This window comes from Mesocricetus auratus, unplaced genomic scaffold, assembly GCF_017639785.1.
Source record: "Mesocricetus auratus isolate SY011 unplaced genomic scaffold, BCM_Maur_2.0 Super-Scaffold_100004, whole genome shotgun sequence".
NCBI lineage: Eukaryota > Metazoa > Chordata > Mammalia > Rodentia > Cricetidae > Mesocricetus > Mesocricetus auratus.
The window spans coordinates 58,564,004-58,583,512 of NW_024429189.1; the positions used below are offsets into that span (position 1 = coordinate 58,564,004).

The window sequence follows — 19,509 nt, forward strand, 5'->3', positions numbered from 1 at the left end:
TGTCTTCAGATGAAATCATAACTATAAGTCAGTGTCTAAAGCAGCTAAGTACAGAGCTGCAGCGGCTGAACATTGGGGCAGGGTTGTGGCAGGAATACTCAAAGGTACCTCCCTAGAACCCCTGGATCCACAGGGCTAGACAATGAGATACCTTCTTGTAGGGCTTAGCAGGACAGGGTGGTGTCAAGATATGTTACAGACTGAATGATGAAGAGCTGAGCTGGGCATAAAAGGAAAAGGAGGGTATTGAACTCCTAGAGAAAAGACTAACCGTGGAGGGGGAGAGCTCTAGACAGAGATTGTGGGACTAAGAAACATCCAAATCAAAAAGTATACTTGGAGGAAAACCTAGGTCTGAGAGTTCCTATTTCATGACAGAAAATAAGTCAGAGCCTGTGTGGAGCTCATGTGTGAGCCCTGGCATTCACAGGGTGCAGGAGGGCTGAGGAGGGCTGGGTTACATGTGAAGAAAAGGAAGAACCGGCATAGAAAAGCTGGCTGGTGCCAGACATGGCCAAGTCTGCCCGTGTCCCCAGATCTCCAGGGATCCTGGTCTAACACGGTGCTCTGGGAGGAGGAGCAAATAAGGCCGGAAAATAGAATTATATGTGTCTTTCTCTTTTCAAGATCACAGTCCACATTAAATGTTGTGAGGCCTATTTGGTTAATACCCTCCCTCCTCATCCGAGGTGACAACAGAGCTCCTCACCCACCTGTAGCTGTTTTTTTGTTTTGTTTTGTTTTGTTTTCCCTTTGCTCTTCAGGGGCCCACCGATCCCAAATAAATCACACGGAGTCTTCTTACTTGTGAGTGCCTGGCCTTAGCTTGGTTTGTTCTAGGCAGCTCTTCTTAACTTAAATTGTCCCATGTACCTTTTGCCTCTGGGCTTTTCCCTTTCTCTACTCTATATACCTTTCTTCTTTTTTTTTTAAATTTTATTTATTATTAAATATACAGTGTTCTGCCTGCACGCCAGAAGAGGGCACCAGATCTTGTTACAGATGGTTGTGAGCCACCATGTGGTTGCTGGGAATTGAACTCAGGACCTCTGGAAGAGCAGCCAGTGCTCTTAACCCATGAGCCATCTCTCCAGCCCCCTTTTCTTTACTTCTTACTCTGTGGCTGGCCCCTGGCATCCTCCTCCTCCTTTTCTCTATCCTCCTTCTTCTTCCTCCTATTTATTTCTCCCATTTAGTCTCTGCATGCCAGCCAAGACTGTTTCTTTCTCCTGCTTAACTATTTATTAGACTAGCTGGGTATTTTAGACAGGCAAAGTAACACAGCTTTACAGAGTGAAACAAATGAAGCATAAACTGGGCATTGGTGGCACACACCTTTAATCCCAGCACTTGGGAGGCAGAGGCAGGAGGATCTCTGTGAGTTCAAAGCCAGCCTGGTCTACAGAGCTAGTTCCAGAACAGCTAGGGCTGTTACACAGAGAAACCCTATCTCAAAACAAAACAAAAAACAAAACAAAACAAATGTAACATAAAAGAATGCAACACATCTTTGCTATCATTAAACAAATATTCCATAGCATAAACAAATGTAACACATTTTAAACTAATACTTCACAACACCCACCACCACCTTTTGATATTTCTCAAAATTAGTGGTGGGTGCACTTTGACCCCAGCACTTGGGAGGCAGAGGCAGGCGGATCTCTGGTCTACATAGCTAGTTCCAGGATAGCCAGGGCTACACAGAGAAACCCTGTGTTGAAAAACCAAAACCAATGGAATATATTTTAGGAAATAATACTCTCTTGAGAGCCATTCTTGTTTTATACTAATGACTCTTAGACAGCGTGCATTTGGCATTTTGTATAATTAACAGAGAGTTTGGATTTCTTTTTAGTTCTCTTTTGACAGTTGTAACTTTAAGGTCCAAAAATGCAAAGAAGGGACGGGACGAGTTGTGATGTGGCGGATGGGCATCATAAACAGCTACACCATGGAGTCTACCTTTGGCGGGTCCACGCTGGGTAAGAGGCAAGCCTGGCAGGGGAAGCCTGCCACAGCATCTGGGAGATGAAAGGCTTGGGAAGCCAGAGAAATAACTGATGTGGAGGATTTCCTTGCTGGCCTTAGGGACCATAAGTACGAAGTGGGATACAGTGCATCAGTGAGCTGCACATCACAGTGTTTCCTCAGGACCTGGGATCAGGAATCCGTTTTGACTTCCAGCTGCATTTATTAAGTTCTGTGATCCTGAGTCAGTTGGTTAACTTCTTTGAAGCTCATATCCCCTCTAAGTGATAATAATAGTACCTGAATATTGCTTTAGCAGGCAGTACCTGTCTCAAAGTAAAACCAAAATAATTTTTTAAAACTTTATAATCCATTACAATAGGAAACTTTTTCATTGTCGAAAATTCTTCTGAACCAAGCTAAAGCTAGTTTTAGTTTGTTCCTGTTCAGAAACATACTATTCTAGAATAAGAAGTGGTATTTTGTTTGTTTGTTTGTTTTGTTTTTTGAGACAGGGTTTCTCTGTATTGTTTTGGAGGCTGTCCTAGAACTCGCTCTGTACACCAGGCTGGCCTCACACTCACAGAGATCCACCTGCCTCTGCCTCCCGAGTGCTGGAATTAAAGGCGTGCACCACCAACGCCCGGCAAGAAGTGATATTTTAAACTTACTTTTTTTTTTTTTTTGGTTTTTTTTTTTTTTTTTTTTTTGAGACAGGGTTTCTCTGTGGCTTTGGAGGCTGTCCTGGAACTCGATTGGTAGTCCAGGCTGGTCTCAAACTTACAGAGATCCGCCTGCCTCTGCCTCCCGAGTGCTAGGATTAAAGGCGTGCACCACCAACACCCGGCAATTTACTTTTATTTTTAATTTGTGTATAGTGTGTGTGTGTGTGTGTGTGTGTGTGTGTGTGTGTGTATCATGTGTGTCTGTCATTCTCTCTCTGTATGTCTATCATGTGTGTGCAGTTGCTTACAATGGTCAGAAAAGGGTGTTGGATCCCCTGGAGCTGGAGTTACAGGCAGTTGTGAGTGGTTCACTGTGGGTGCTGGGAACCAAACTCGGGTCCTGTGGAAGCGCTATTAATGCTCAGCCATTTCTCCAGCCCTATGGCGTGTGATATTATAAACATCTACTCACAAATTAGATCTGCATTTAGCACGTAAGATTGAGGAGACTGGAAATATGCCTCAGCTGTCAAGAGGACTTACCACTCTTGGAGAGGATCTAGGTTCAATTCCCAGAACCCACATGCTCACAACCATCTGTAAGTTCAGTTCCAGGGGATCTGACGCCCTCTTCTGACTTCTGAAGTCACCAAGCACACGCATGGTACAAACATACATGAAGAAAAAAGCATTGATGTTTGTGAAATAAACATAAATATAAAATCTTAAAAGCAAACTAAAAGATGTAGGGCTAGAGCGATAACTCAGTGGTTGAGCAATGCTTGCTGCTCTTCCAGAGCACCTGGGTTTCATCCCGGCACTCATGTCCAGGAGTTCACAACTGTCTGTCACTCCCACTCCTGAGGACCCAGTGCCTCTGGTCTCCCTGGGCACTTGTACTTATGTACACAGAAACCTACAAGTACACACAATTTTTAGCATTTTATTTTCATATCTATGTATGTGAGTCTTTTGCCTGCATATATGTATGTCTGCCACATGCATGCAGTGCCCTCTCAATTCAGAAGAGATCATTGGACTCCTGGAACTGGAGTTATGGATGGTTATGAGCCACCATGTGGGTGCAGGGACCCTAAACTGGGTTCCCTGCAAGAGCAGCAAGTGTTCTAAACTGCTAAGCCACCTCTCCACCCCCAGTTTTTAAAAGTCTAACAAAAAATTATGATTTTCTTCCAGGTAGTAAAAGAGACACCCATTTTACTGTTGAGGACCTGAAGTCTCTAGGTTATCATGTCTGTGACACTATCCTGGATTTCTGTGATCCTGACCAGACCAAGGTAAAAACAGCTTCAAGAAATGTGGTACCACTACTCTGCTGAGTTTCACACGGTCCAGAGTCCACCTGATGATCTCTGTTTCCTCTTAATATTTTTTTAACCTGATGTTTTTAACCACCAGAGAAAATAGAACCCCTGGCCTTAAACTTCAACAAATGGTGACACTTAATAATCCCCCTAGAGCCAGGCGTTGGTGGCACATGCCTTTAATCCCAGCACTCGGGAGGCAGAGGCAGGCGGATCTCTGTGAGTTCGAGGCCAACCTGGTCTACAGAGCGAGTTCCAGGACAGCCTCTAAAACAATACAGAGAAACCCTGTCTCGAAATCCCCCCAAAATATAATAAACCCCCTAGAAGGAAGAGGCCATCCTTTGGCTCCCCTCTTCCTAACTGACAGGATGGCTCATGGCTGCACTGGTTCACACTTCCTTGTCTTCTGTTTCAGAAAAATCGCATACATGGCATACTTGTCAATCCTGTCCTCTGCACTAGTGGATGCCCCTCTGCAGCCTGCCTAAGTGAGGTCAGGCCGTGTTCACCAGTGCCTTCCTCTTTTCTGTGTCATCAGGCTTTTCATCTTCTTTTCTCCTCCTGAGACAGGGTTTCTCTGCATTGTTTTGGAGGCTGAACTGGAGGGAACTCGCTCTGTAGACCAGGCTGGTCTCAAACTCACAGAGATCCGCCTGCCTCTGCCTCCCGAGTGCTGGGATTAAAGTCGTGTGCCACCAGTGCCGGCTCAGGCTTTTCATCTTTTTTCCTTCCCTTCCTCGGCCAGTGTTGTCAAGCTTGCCTCTGTCTGAAAGCACGAAGGTTTCCTTTGACCTTGTTCTTCTGGTGGCTACTTCTGATGCCCTCACTCAGTTTGGGAGGGGCTGCCCATAGTCTCTAACGCCTCTCTCATATCCCTGTTTAAGTGTTGGCTTGATAAGCACTACCCTGGATTTGATGCTTGGTAAAAAATTAAAGGACTGCTTAATCAGTGCTTCCTTTTCCTCTGCTGGTGCTGGAGATGGAGCACAAAACCCCCTAGCTCACCTGAGCCAAGCTCTCTCCTACTGACCTACATCTTTATCCAAACCATCCTTGCCATAGGCCAAAGTCAGAACAATGGCATTCTAACTACTCCTCCCTTGTAATTCAGAAAAAATAGATGAAACAATTGTAGAAGTGGGTTAAAGTGGGTTATAGCCAGAGAAGTGACACAGGCAGTGCTCGTTGACCTTCTGCTTTGTAATAGCTTTATTTGTATAGCCCAGGCCACGTATCCATTACCATATCCTTAGTAGAAGGGATTACAGTTTACCCCATCAATAAATGTCCTTCAACGCACCCTCAAAAGCATCTCATGACTAGTGCATAAAACTTACCCCCCCAAAAAAACCCTTCTTCCCTCTGCTGCAGTACACTCAGTGTCTACAAGAGCTTAAGGAGCTCTTACAACAGGAAATCCACAAGAAGCTCAATAACTTGGGACAAGATATGGACTTAGAAGGAAGCTGGAGTGACATTCCTTTGTCAGACATTGAATCCAGGTAACATTTAATTTCAATGAAAATCTGGGAGACAGAGGCAGGGGGATTGGGAATTGAAGGAAAGCCTGTGTTACATTTACATGACATCCTGTCCTCTTATTTATTTGTTTATCTATCTATCCATCCATCTATCTAATTATTTTGAGACAAGGTCTTACTGTATTGCCATTGCTGACCTGGGTCACACAGAGATCTGCCTGCCTCTGCTTTATTAAAAGCATGTCCATTTCCTGAGACATTGGCCAGGTGTGGTAGCACATGCCTTTAATCCCAGCACTCTGGAGGGAGATGTAACCAGATCTCTATAGTGACTTCCAGGAAAGCCAGGGCTACATAGAGAGACCCTATATCTTAGTTACTTTTCTATTGCTACAACAAAATACGGTGACCAAGATAACTTAGAAAAGAGTTTGTAATTGAACTTGAGGTTTAGAGGGCTGGAGTCCAGTGACCAAGATAACTTAGAAAAGAGTTTGTAATTGAACTTGAGGTTTAGAGGGCTGGAGTCCAGTGACCAAGATAACTTAGAAAAGAGTTTGTAATTGAACTTGAGGTTTAGAGGGCTAGAGTCCAGTGACCAAGATAACTTAGAAAAGAGTTTGTAATTGAAATTGAGGTTTAGAGGGCTGGAGTCCATGATGGCAGAGCAAAGGCATGCTAGGACAGCTGAGAGCACAAATCTTTTCTTTGTTGTTTGTTTTATCGTGTTTTTGTTTGGGACAGGGTCTCACTAGATATCTCACTAGTCCGAGAACTCACTATGTAAACCGGGCTGGCCTTGAACCCACAAAGATCTGCCTGCCTCTGCCTCCCAGGTGCTGAGATTAAAGGTGTGCACCACCACCCTCTGAGAGCTCATATCTTGAGCTGAAAGTAGGAGGCAGAGAGACACTGTGAATGGCTCCATCTTTGGAAACCTCAAGTCCTCCCCCAGTGATAGACCTCCTCCGAAAAGGCCACATCTCCTAGTCCTTCCCAAACAGTTCCACTAACTGGGGTGCATATGAGTCTCTGAGGGCCATTCTCATGCCTGGATTCTGGGTGCATTTTGGTTTATTAAGGTCTTTAATGTTTTATTTAATTTTAAAGTTTTATTTTTATTTTATATGAATGAATTTTTTGCCTGCACGTAGTATGTATGTGTATCACATGTGTGCCTGGTGTCCATAGAGATCATAAAAGGGCATCAGATCCAACAGCCTCAAAGCCTCCTCCTTCACTGGAGAAGCCTTTGAGAACAGCATATTGGAAATCAGATCACAGGAAATAGGGCTTTCTTCCCGCTCTGCTGTGGTGGGACTCCTTGTTACACACCACGTGGAGGCAGCAAAATGGAGTGAAGGGCTAGGCAAGTGGTTTGTTTTATGTGGATGGGTGTTTTGACTTCATGCATATGTGTGCGTCACAAGCATGCAGTGACTGTGGGGCTCAAAAGAGGGCATTGGATTCTTTGGAATTTGCATGGCAGAAAGTTGTGAGCTACCCTATGGGCCCTGGGAACTGAACTCAGATCTTCTGAGAGAGCAGCCAGTGCTCTTGGTCCCTGAACAGTATCTCTAGTTCCCTCAACAATTTTTTCTGTTTTTCTTCTTCTTTCTTTATTTTGTGTGTGTTTGTTTGTTGGTTTTTTGTTTTTTTTCGAGACAGGGTTTCTCTGTGTTGTTTTGGAGGCTGTCCGCCTGGCACTCACTCTGTAGAACAGGCTGGCCTCGAACTCACAGAGATCCCCTGCCTCTGCCTCACCAATGCCCAGCTGTTGTTTGTTCTTTTGAGTCAAGAGTCTCACAATGTAGACTTGACTGGCCTGGAACTCACTGTGTAGACCAGGCTGGCCTCCAAGTCAGAGAAACCCAGGTGCCTCCGCCTCCTGAGTGCTGGGATTAAGGACACACATTGCCACGTGCAGCTCGTTCTTTCTTTATGGAGACAGGGTTTGACCATAGGCTCGGTTGGACTCAGTGGCAGCAGTCCTGCTTCCGGGCCCCAATGCTGGCGTTAGACTAGTGCCCCACTACACCTGGCTAACAGCTCTTGAAGTAATTTGATGGCGCTTACCCTGCTGATGATGTATCACATTTATTTACTTATACATTCAGCACGTTTTCCCAGAGTAATGGGTAGAATCCTGGCTTGGGGGATTGGTGTCACCCCAGAATGAAGTGCCTTTGTCCTCAGGGACACCACAGTCTCTAGGGCTGCACACTGTATGTCCCACGGCCCCTCTCACCCTCCGCCAGGCACCTTTGCACGCTCAGCCGGTGTTTGCTTTGCATACTGATTGCGAACTCCTCGAGCAGAGCGTCTGCTTCCTTGGATAACTGTTCTTCCCGTGTCTTCTCGGTTTTTCCTAGCACCAGTGGCTCTGACAGCTCCCTCTCGGATGGCCTTCCTGCTCACCTGCTGAACTTAGCAGACGAGGTGAGAGTTCTCTGCTTCTTGTATACACCCAAAGCATTGGAACTTCAAAACAGAGCCCAAACACCGTAACTTATGCTGGGTAATTGGGAAAATGTTCCAACAGTCCTAGAATCTACAGGAACTATAGCACCAGCCCCAGGGATGCAGCTCCGGAAGAAAGCAATTGCCTAGTAGGAGTGAATTCCTGCTTACAGTCACCAGTAACTTAAAAAAAAAAAAAAAAAGCAATAGTGTCCTAGCTACCCCCAGTAAGCTTCTGGCTTAATTGCTGGGGCTTCTTTCTGATAACACTGTATTTTAACCATATTTAACATGTCAGTGACCAGAGTCACCTGGATCTGACCTTGTTATAAGTCATCTGGTTTATGTTGTCAATCACGAGCACTTGGCTATGGATGCAGGTGCCCCTTTGGTAGCCGTTGGTCCAGGTGCTATTTGGTAGCCATCTGTGTCTGTGGGAGTCAGGCATGGTAAACAGGGAGCAGCCTCTGGAAAGAAGGTGGCTGGACTGTTGGTTCCTTCTCCACACCAATAAGTAAGGTCCACATGCCAGGCTGCTGTGTGCATGCTGTTATGCCGAGACCGCCTGCCTCATGAGGATGAGTGTAACCCCGAGAGCCCCTCTGATCAGTCCCTCTGTAACTTCTGGGACAGTTGAATCAGAAGGCGATGTTGAAGAAGCCAAAAAAGAAGAGACTCCAGACTAGAAAACAGCGAAATGAGCAGTACCAGAAGAACTATTTGATGCGGGAGCTAAAGCTGACAGAGAACAACACCCCAGTAAGCAATCTCTGCTGCCCCCTCCTGCTGTCTGTCCTTCCTGTTCCACAGATGAAGAGGAGGCAGGGCTAGAGTGGAGCCCAGCCAGAAGGGGTGGTGGGAAGAGGGGCGCTTGCTTTTTGAGGTCAGAGCAGCTCCTCAGGTCCTCTGGACGTGTCTGAGCAGTTCTTAGCCTCACCCCACTGGTCCTCTCCGCACTCTACTCAGGCCCAGCGGGAACCGGTTATGACTAAACTGAACTCCCACAGGAAAGAGGTGGAGTTGGAGCGTGTTAGCAGGAGCTCAGCTAGAGTGGCTGGGTGGCTGAGCTGAGGGATTGGGCGTGGGGGGGGCACACCTCTCCACCTTGTTTGTAGCTACCATACCCGCTTTCTTTCTTTCTTTTTTTTTTTTTTTTTTTTTTTTTTTTGGTTTTCCAAGACAGGGTTTCTCTGTGGCTTTGGATACTGTCCTGGAACTAGCTCTTGTAGACCAGGCTGGTCTTGAACTCACAGAGATTCACCTGCCTCTGCCTCCCGAGTGCTGGGATTAAAGGCGTGCGTCACCAACGTCTGGCCCCATACCCGCTTTCTAATATGAGAAATGCTTTCAAGAGCGGCTCAATGTTGGGTGAATCGGGTAGAGAAGGAATGATCGACTGAAAAACATTTCACTCAATCTTTGTAGGGAAGGGCAAGATTTCCTCCTACTCTGCAAAAGCAGCCTACTTTTTTGAAAAATCCTGAGAATTCTAGTTCTTCAATAATGAGAAATGAAAAACCAAGGCTCAATGAGGTAGTATTTTTGCTTGACTCTTTGTCACACAGATTCTCTGATTTCTCCAATTAGCACATCAGTTTCACTAGGTGAAGGATGCAGTAGCCATTGTGCTATCTGGAGGTGAAGATGATGCTAACATTGCTTTGGATTAAAAACTGAAACCTTATATCAAATATTGACGATTTGTGGTTTTCTATCAAGAGGAGGCTGCTTTACTTAGCCATACAAGCATTCATACACACACCCACACAGTAGCAAGCTCTGTCTTGTGCCTATGCTGTGACACAGGTACTGTCCTTTCCCCGGAGACCTCAGAACCTGGTGGGACTTTTCAACAAGTCAGCAGGAACTGTGTTGCAGAGAGAGACACACAGAGAAGGGGCAGGTGGACAGTTTTCAGAACTTTAGAATCTTACAGATGAAATCCTTGATTGACACTAGATATGTGGACACACACCTGTAATCCCAGCATTTGAGAAGTAGAAGCAGGGGAACCAATGAGATCTACATGAGAAAATGGAAAATATTTCGGAGAATAAGTATATAGCTCTATGGTAGGAAACTTGCCCTGAGTTCAAGTCTCAGCATTGCTTTAAAAGTTGTTTTTTTGGGGGGGCTGGAGAGATGGCTCAGAGGATAAGAGCACTGGCTGCTCTACCAGAGGTCCTGAGTTCAATTCCCAGCAACCACATGGTGGCTCACAACCATCTGTAATGAGATCTGATGTCCTCTTCTGATCTGAGGGGATACAGTCAGGCAGAACACTGTATAACTAATAAATAAATAAATCTTTTTAAAAAAGTTGTTTTTTGAACCAGGAATAGTGAGATAGGCCTATAATACCAGCTGCTAAAAAGACTAAGACAGGAGAACCACAAGTTCAAGGCAAGTTTGGGTAACTTAGAAAGACCGCTCTCAAACTGTGGAGGAGAAGGTCCTGGAAAGATGGCTTAGCAGTTCAGAGTGCTTGTTGTTGTTGCAGAGGTTCAGTCCCAGCACCCCACGTCATAGCCATCCATAGCTCCAGAAGATCTAATGCCCTCTTCTGGCCTCAGGCACCCGTGTGTACATGGCACACACTTATACAGATATAGATTGCAACTACATACATCCCCAAATAAAGATTTTTTTTTAGTTGGGCAGTGGTGACGCACATCTTTAATCCCAGCACTTGGGAGGCAGAGGCAGGAGGATCTCTGTGAGTTCAAGGCCAGCCTGGTCTACAAAGGTACACAGAGAAGCCCTGTCTCTAAAAAAAAAAAAAATTAATGATACCAAATGATCTTCAGAAGCGGGTTGGGGAGATGGTTCATTTGGCCAAGTGCAGGTGTGAAAGCATGAGGACCTTGGTATGGCTCTGTAGCCCCACACGGAGCCTGACATGGTTGTCCACTGTAATCTCAGCAGGAGAGGCGCACAGGAAGATCCCAGGACCTTGGTGGCCGGCCAGGCTAGTGAACTGATGAACTCCACACCTGATGTCACCCTGACCACACATGTTAACATACACATACACTATATACATAACACATATACAACATACCTTCAGGCTGTATGTGTAAGTGCACATAAGAAAATTAATAAATTTCATATTTACATTGGGATGCCATCTCTAAGATATCTCATTATGTATATGTACATATCACAAAATCAGAAAAAATAATCTGAAATCCAAAACACTTGTGCTCCTAAGCATTTCTGAGAACTCTATATTGTGTGAATTACTCAATCAGCCAGGAGCTTAGTTTCTGACCTGAAACACGGTGGTGCAGAAACCTGCAGTCTATGGTGGCTTTAACTCTAGATGGGAAACTAGCAAGAACCTGGCATGTAGTAGGCACCGAATAAACATTAGTTCTCTTCTGAGTTGTTACTCATGTGTGCTTTGCCTTTATTTTGTGTTATATTATCCTCATGAGTCAACATGCATGAATGAAAATCACAGGACTAATGTGTATTCAGTATACCCACAATGTTCACAAGGAAAACTTAGCGAGGATGTATTCATTTATTTTAGACACAATTAAGTGGAAGAGACAAAGGCACCTCCCTGGATCCACCATTGACCAGCCTGGTTCTACCTAAGAATAAAGACATAACTCAGGTACTTCACCTCATTTATACATACACACACCAACAGTTAATTTTAGTTAATTTTCTTGCTTGTTTGTTTTTGTATGTGTGTTTAACCTTGTTTTGTTTGAGACAGATTCTCAACATATAGCCCCTGCTAGCCTAAAACTTGTTATACAGACCTGGCTGGCCTCACAGGCTTATGACCATCTTCCTGCCTCTGCCTCCCAAGTGCTAAAATCATAGGTATGTACCACCACATCCAGCTTAATTAATTTTCATACACAGTGTGGTTTGGATGAATGGTGCTGTTATCCATTCAGACGTGTTCTGCCCAGATGAAAATCTAAGGTAGTCTGTACCCTCAGGCTCAAACCCTCAAGCCACCTGGCCACTCTGGAGTCACTTTTGCCATTTGGGAGGCCAAGGCAAATCTACTAATGAGACCCTGTCTCAAAAAGCCAGAGAAAGGTGCCTTAGGCTTTATACAGTCTTGGGTGTGACAAGAAGATATTCCCTCCATGTGCCGGGTAGAACAGAGTTTGAAAACACTGCACTAACTTAAGTGAATTGATGTCTTACAAGTCTTTTCATAGGTTGATTCTTGTGTAGATACTCTCATTTACCTATCTGAGTCTTCTGGAGAACCTATAAGTGTGAGACTCCTAAAAATAGGGTCCTCAAGGGAGAGTGACAAGACAGATTACCACAGAGTAGGACACACTGAAGAACAAGGCTGAGAAGTTTAAATGCAACTGGTGGTTGAGGCAGAAGGATCACAAGCTTGGGGCCAGGCAATGCATTTGAGACCAGCCAGGACTACATAGCAAGTCCTTGTTTCTAAAATGATAATCATGGAAGCTAGGTGTAGTGGCACATGCTTTTAGTCCCAGCACCTGGGAGACAGATGTGGGTGGATCTCTGTAAATTAGAGGACAGCCTAGTCTACCTAGTGAGTTCCAGGACAACCAGGAGTATGTAGAAAGACTGTCTCAAAAAACAAAAATAAACCAACAATTAAACCCAAAACTCAATAATAACAGTTAAGGAGTAGAGAGATGGCTCAGCGGTTAGGAGCAGTTGCTGCTCTTCTGAGGGCCTGAGTTCTGTTCCCAACACCCATATGGTGGCTCATAGCATCCATTCCAGGGAATCTAACATCTTCTGTGCACATACAAACACGTAATAAAAACATTTTATGTTTTATTTTATAATGTAAAATATTTTCTTACAGATAAAGTAGTATTATCTTTGAACAGCTAACAAATCAAGTCAAACTAAAGAAAGTTGTAGCAGACTAGTAAGTGATAAGCTTATCCTTGTTCTTCACTCAGCATCCATTGCTTTCAAGCCTACAGGTGACAGACCTTATTACAACTAAAACACGCTGATTAGCCCATAACATGAAAGTCAGTCCTGTTAATGCCAGCGAGCTGGGTGGACGCCAGGCAGCCCTTTCTCATCACTTCGTCCTCTTGAGTTTTCCTGTGGAGTCTTTTCTAATGGGAATGCAGTGTAACTGCCAGAGCATGTCAGTAAGCAAGCTGGAAATGCGGGGCAACCATTCCAACCATTTAGACATGCTAAGTTTCTCTTACTTTGTGCAGTGTTGCTAGACAGCTTATAAAAAAGTCTTTCCACTTCCTGGACCCACTAAAAAGTTGCCCGTAGACCTCTACTTGGCTGAGAAACCTGACTGAGTGATTGATTCATCTCTGCCCTGTACCATTGTTGACCATTTTGGTATTCGGGGAGGAAATGTCTAAAAAGACCAACGTCAACCCTAAGTATAACTTAGAAATTGCAACAGAAAGTGAATTCAACTCTTTTATCTCGTTTGTGCAGAGTAAGAAGCCAGGCTTTACAGCATCATGCTCTCCAAAGAGAAGCACAAACTCCAGCCTAGGGCCAGCTCCAGATGTCAAGCCAAACTGGCCTAAGACTAGATACCCTGCCACAAGGAAAGACCGCACCCCCATGGTGGCGTACCCATCCTTACACATATACACATACCCGTAGGCGTACTTTTGCTGGGACACGCAGGTGCTGCCTCCAAAGGTTCTGGGTAGTTTTATTGGCGTTTGTTTTGTTTTGTTTCCCAGACTGTGTTGGGAACCAAACCTAGGGCACTGAGTATACTCGGCAAGTGCTTTATCATTTAGCTGCGTCTCCAGCTCCCTTGAAAAGGTTGTGGGTTATACACATTTTACGAGAGGAAGTCTATGGATGCAATGGAAGCTCTGCTTATAGTGTACCGTGCTGTGCCTTCGCCACACGCTGACCTGCACTCTCTACTCCCCTGTTGTGTACATATGGGCAGATGCATACCTCATGAATTCAGTAATTTTATTCTAAGACTAGATTATATTTTGATGTATAGAAAAGTCTTTATTGAAAGTTGAAGCATATACTCATGAAAAGACAGCATATATATATATATATATATACCTCATTTTAAGCCAATAGATGTTCCCTCTAAAGTTAGATGCAAATCAGTTTTTAAAAGATGAAACTGTTTTTAAATGTGTTTTGGGAATGTGCCATATGAAAAAGTCTATGTCAAAGTTTCCAAACGGTAAATGACCAGTCAGACTGTGGTGTTATCGGGTTTGCTCAAAATGAGGTATTTCTACATAGAAAAAAATTAAATGTATTACTCATAATTTAATGTTGCATATATTAGGTTCAACAAGGCTGTGTAAATTTTTTAAGTCAACAATTAAAATTCTTTTTCTCTGTTAGTTGTCCCTTGACTATTTTGCTACATAATCTTATGTGAACAGATTTATTCATCAGCCATTCATTTTCTATGATTCCTCATAATACCAATTAGTCTTCCAGCTACACGTCACGTCCTAATTCAGAGTCACATTAAAAAAGAGTCATTCAAATGGGCATGGGGGCTCATGCATGTAATCCTAACCCATGAGAGGTAAAAACCATGAGTTGAAAGCCTATCTGTTCTATACACCAAGTTCTAGGCCAGTCAGGGTTATGAAATATACCTTGTACATAAAAAGGGGGCAGGGGACATTCCAAGCTAGGTCAGACTGCTCATGTGTAACTCCAGCACTTGAGGCAGGAAAACTGCTGTGAGATACTGAGTTACAGAGTGAAGACTCAGTCTTAAAAATAAGAAGGGATCTAGGCAGTAGTGACACACACCTTTAATTCCCTCACTCAGGAGGCAGAGGCAAACAGAGGCACGTGGATCTCAGAGTTCAAGGCCAGCTTGGTCTATAGAGCAAGTTCCAAGACAGCCAGGGCTGTCTTGAAAAACAAAGCAAAACAAAACAAAAAAACAAAAAACAAAAAATAAAAAGGAGGAGAAGAGGAGGAGGAGGAGAGGAAGAGGAACAGCAGGAGGAAATAGAGGTAGAGAGGATTGCTTCTGTTTATGGAGGCCAACTCCTTTTAATTTTTTTTATCTTGACACATTAGCATAGTGTACATCTGGAAGTCCGAGGACAACTTGTGAGAGTTGGTCTTCTCTTACCACATGGGTTCTAGAAATCAAACTCAGATTGTCAGGCTTGGCCCCCTTGTCTGGTCTTGGAGAGAGAGGTGATGTGATCACAGCTCTCACTCGCCTTCACTTTCTTTTTAGACAGAGTCTCACGGAGCTCAGGCTGTACTCAAACTCACTATGTAGCTGAGGGTGACCTTTGACTCCTGATCCTCCTTCCTCCGCCTCCCGGGTATTGGGATAACAAGCATGGTCCACTCTGTCTTGGAAATGCTATAACAAATCCAAACATGTAAAACAATGCCTGGAAGCAGCACTGCTCAGGTTTGTGCTGGACATTCACTCTGCTGAGAGAATAGAAGCTGTGTGAGAACAGAAGTTCCAGGTGATTTGTTTCCTCCATTTGGCATTTTGTCCTAATTTGCTTTCTCTTGCTGTGATAAGTACCGTGACCAAAAGCAACTTGGGGAGGAAAGGGTTTGTTTGCTGTGTAAGTCCCCGTCATAGGGAGTTAGGACAGGAGCAGAACTGAAACAGAGGCCACGCATGAATACTGCCACTGACTTGTTCTCTGTGGCTTGCTCAGCTTGTATAACCCAAGACAACAGGCTCTTGAGTAGCACCACCCACATCAATCGTTAGTCAAGAAAATGCCCCACCAACTTTCCTATGGACCAGTCTTATGGATGCATTTCCTCAGTTGCAGTTCTGTCCTCCCATATGACTAACTTGTGTCAAGTTGACAAAAAACCAACCAATACAGCATTGAAAATACAGTAATTTGAGCTGCGCATAGTGCATGCCTGTAATGCCAGCACTCTAGAGGCTGACATAAGAGGATCACAAATGCACAAATGTAAGACCAGTCTGGACTACATATCAAATCTCTCTCTCTCTCTTTCTCTCTCTCTTTCTGTGTGTGTGTGTGTGTGTGTGTGTGTGTGTGTGTGTGTGTGTGTGTGTATTTTGGAGAGCTACCAGATACCTGACGACTCAGAAACTTTTATGATCACTAACTATAGTTATGTTGCCATAAAATTCTGTCAGCGCTGTCCTAGTCCATTTTCTGATGCTGTAACTGAGTACAGGAGATGGGTAGTTGATGGATAAAGGGCAATGATTATGAGGGCATGAGTGTTAAGAAAAGGTCGTATGCAGTTTAAACAGGCCTTGAAGCAAGGATAACCTTGAACTTCTGGTCCTTGTGCCCCCACCTTGGGAGTTCTGCCATTACATACTTGAGCTACCATGCCTAGCAGAAAATGCATTTCTCGTGATTAGGGAGTCTATGAAATCCCAAGGTAAAGCAACCACTCGTAATGACGAACTCCTTGTTGGGGCAACACTGAGTCCTGAAGCAATAGGAATTTTCACATCATGACACACAACAGGGGTGCCAGGGAGATCTTGGTCTTCTTACAAAGCCACTCCTTGCTGATCAACTCACTAATCTATGACTCTACCCACTCTCCGGGCCCAATCACCTGCCGAAGTCACACATCCAGGTACCACCAACACTGTCACACTGGAACCAACTTTCCAACACATGAGACTTGGTGGGAAAATGCCACACATGATGCTCTTTGCAGAAATAGAAATGCTAACTTCAGGCATCCCAAGCTGTTCTCACACTAATTCTGGCTTCATTATCTAGAATAGCAGAGTTGTTTCCAGGTCAGGCACTTGGCACCTTCTTCCCCAGATGCCTTTAAGCTACCAAGCCCACTCTGTCCTTTAAAGCTGAGTGTGGTGGTGAAGGCCTGTAGTCCTTTCTAGATCTTGGAATGTGGAGGCAGAAAGATGAGAGCTGAAGTCCAGCCTCAGTCACACAGCGAGTCCAAGTCTGCCTAGGCTGCAAGAGATCTGATTAAAAAAAATTTAAAGCCAGGTGGTGGTGGCACACTCCCTTAATCCCAGCACTTGGGAGGCTGAGACAGGTAGACCTCCCAAGTTTGAGACCAGTCTGGTCCACAGAGTGAGTGCCAGGACAACCAGGACTACATAGAGAAATCCTGTCTTGAAAAACAAAACAAAAAATGAATTTAAAAAGTATATAGGCTCAGTTTAATTCGACCAGTGGCATTTCTGTCCATTTCTTAGTAGAGTATTCCCACGGAGGCAAGCACAGCTCTGTTAATGCTCGTCACATCCAACATCTTTATTCTCTTTTCTTCACCCGGAGGCTGCCTCAGCAAGTATAAAACAGCCTGGGATCTACTTTCCGTGGTAAGTGGGTTCTACCTAGGCTCTGTGCAGCTGTCATGTGATCTCTACAAGCAAGCTTTCTTGTGAAATCAGGTTCAGAAGGGCATTGTTTTCATGTGTATGTTGACTGACAAGTCTATGGTGACAAAGCCCAGTACCCCTCCACATCTAGATTAATGATCATTTCATGAAGGTCATAAAGACATCAGCAACCCAAGTGTGGTATTACATGCCTGTGATACTGGATTAGGAGATGGAGATAAGAGAACCATGAACTGGGGGCCAGCCTGAGCTATATATGGAGTTCCAGGCCAGCCGTGGCTACATAGCAAGACTTTGTCAGAGAGAAAGGGGTGGTAATGAGCGTGTTAGTGAATGTAAAAGATCACCTAAGGATTCAGAAAAGGGCTTGGAGATACCTAAGTTGTTAGATCACTTGCTTCACAATCAGGAGGGTCTGAGGATGGCCGCCAGAAGACATGTTTTGTTTTTTTTTTTTTCTTTTTCGAGACAGGGTTTCTCTGTGGCTTTGGAGGCTGTCCTGGAACTCGCTCTGTAGACAAGGCTGGCCTCGAACTCACAGAGATCCGCCTGCCTCTGCCTCCCGAGTGCTGGGATTAAAGGCGTGCGCCACCAACGCCCGGCCAACATGTTTAAAAACAAAAAAGCATGCCTACATATGCAGGTGCCCACAGCAGCCCAGAGATGAGTGCCACAGAGTGAGTGCCACAACAGCCATGGGGATACACATGGTTACACATGGTTGTGAGCTACCTTGTGGGTGCTTTAATAAGTCATAAATAATATATCACCACATACTCCAACAAGGCCACACCTCCTAATGCCACTCCCTGAGCACTCAGATATATGAGCCTATGGGGCCATTCTTATTCAGACCACTACACATGTCTACCCAAGGTGGGCTATTCCTACTAATTTCATCAACCCAAAGAATGTGTGGAGTTGTGACTGACTCTAGAATTGTGATAAATACAACAGTCTGATCCAGTGTGTTTCTGACCCTGTGCTTAGGGAGCAAACACAAACTAGCATACACGAGCCAGTCAGAAATCTTGCTGGCTTTTTCACTGTGGTTAAAGCATCACCAGCTTGGAATTCAGAACACTGAGACTCAAAGCCCTCCAGGCTGGGGTGGGAAGCAAAAAGGACAGCGGCAAGATAGCTCTGGACCTTTACTTGTTGAGTTTTTATTCTGTTTGTTTGTGTGTCTGTGTGGGACAGTGTCTATCATACATGGGGTGACTATGACAGTGTCTGTCATACATGGGGTGACTATGATAGTGTCTATCATACATGAGGTGACTATGACAGTGTTTATCATACATGGGGTGACTATGACTGTATATCATACATGGGGTGACTATGACTGTGTATCATACATGGGGTGACTATGACAGTGTCTATCATACATGGAGGTGACTATGACTGTGTATCATACATGGGGTGACTATGACTGTGTATCATACATGGGGTGACTATGACAGTGTCTATCATACATGGGGTGACTATGACAGTGTCTATCATACATGGGGTGACTATGACAGTGTCTATCATACATGGGGTGACTATGACAGTGTCTATCATACATGGGGTGACTATGACTGTGTATCATACATGGGGTGACTATGACAGTGTCTATCATACATGGGGTGACTATGACTGTGTCTATCATACATGGAGTGACTATGACTGTGTATCATACATGGGGTGACTATGACAGTGTCTATCATACATAGGGTGACTATGACAGTGTCTATCATACATGGGGTGACTATGACTGTCTAGCATACATGGGGTGACTATGACAGTGTCTACCATACATGGGGTGACTATGACAGTGTCTATCATACATGGGGGTAACTACAATAGCTTAAACACATGAAGAGGGCATCAGGTGTCTTTTATTGCTCTCTACCTATTTTTCTTTTCTTTTCTTTTTGTTTTTGTTTTTGTTTTTCTTTTTTTGCTGTTGTTTTTTGGTTTTTCGAGACAGGGTTCCTCTGTGTAGCTTTGGATCCTGTCCTGGAACTCACTCTGTAGACCAGGCTGGCCTCGAACTCACAGAGATCCGCCTGCCTCTGCCTCCCAAGTGCTGGGATTAAAGGTGTGTGCCACCAACACACAACTTGTTCTTTTTCTAAGATTTATTTATTTTATGTCAATGAATGTTTTCCGCCTGCATGTACGTATGTGCACCTGTGCATGTAGTGCCTGAGCCATCCAGAAGTGTGTCACATCCCCTGAAACTGGAGTTACAGATGGCGGTGTGCCACTGTGTTGTGGAGCAGTGATAACCGAACCCAGATCTCTGCAATAGCAGC

General features: G+C 44.5%; 1 protein-coding gene across 11 annotated transcripts in view; it reads left to right on the forward strand.

Annotated features, from left to right (window-relative positions):
• Nucleotides 1–14,237, forward strand: part of Agbl2 (AGBL carboxypeptidase 2) — a 39,190-nt gene extending 24,953 nt beyond the window's left edge. For 6 of the 11 annotated variants that reach the window (XM_040745736.1, XM_040745738.1, XM_040745740.1 and 3 more), the window contains 8 exons: nt 1,859–1,985; nt 3,834–3,934; nt 5,336–5,466; nt 7,818–7,884; nt 8,539–8,664; nt 9,331–9,438; nt 11,441–11,527; nt 13,342–14,237. In XM_040745736.1, the coding sequence (XP_040601670.1) occupies nt 1,859–1,985; nt 3,834–3,934; nt 5,336–5,466; nt 7,818–7,884; nt 8,539–8,664; nt 9,331–9,438; nt 11,441–11,527; nt 13,342–13,515 (921 nt within the window). In that variant the 3' untranslated portion in view covers nt 13,516–14,237. Of the gene's footprint in view, nt 1–1,858; nt 1,986–3,833; nt 3,935–5,335; nt 5,467–7,817; nt 7,885–8,538; nt 8,665–9,330; nt 9,439–10,827; nt 11,297–11,440; nt 11,528–13,341 lie in introns of those variants that run through there. The other 5 variants (XM_040745739.1, XM_040745741.1, XM_040745745.1 and 2 more) reach the window with 4 other exon arrangements.
• The last annotated feature ends 5,272 nt before the right edge of the window (nt 14,238–19,509 follow it).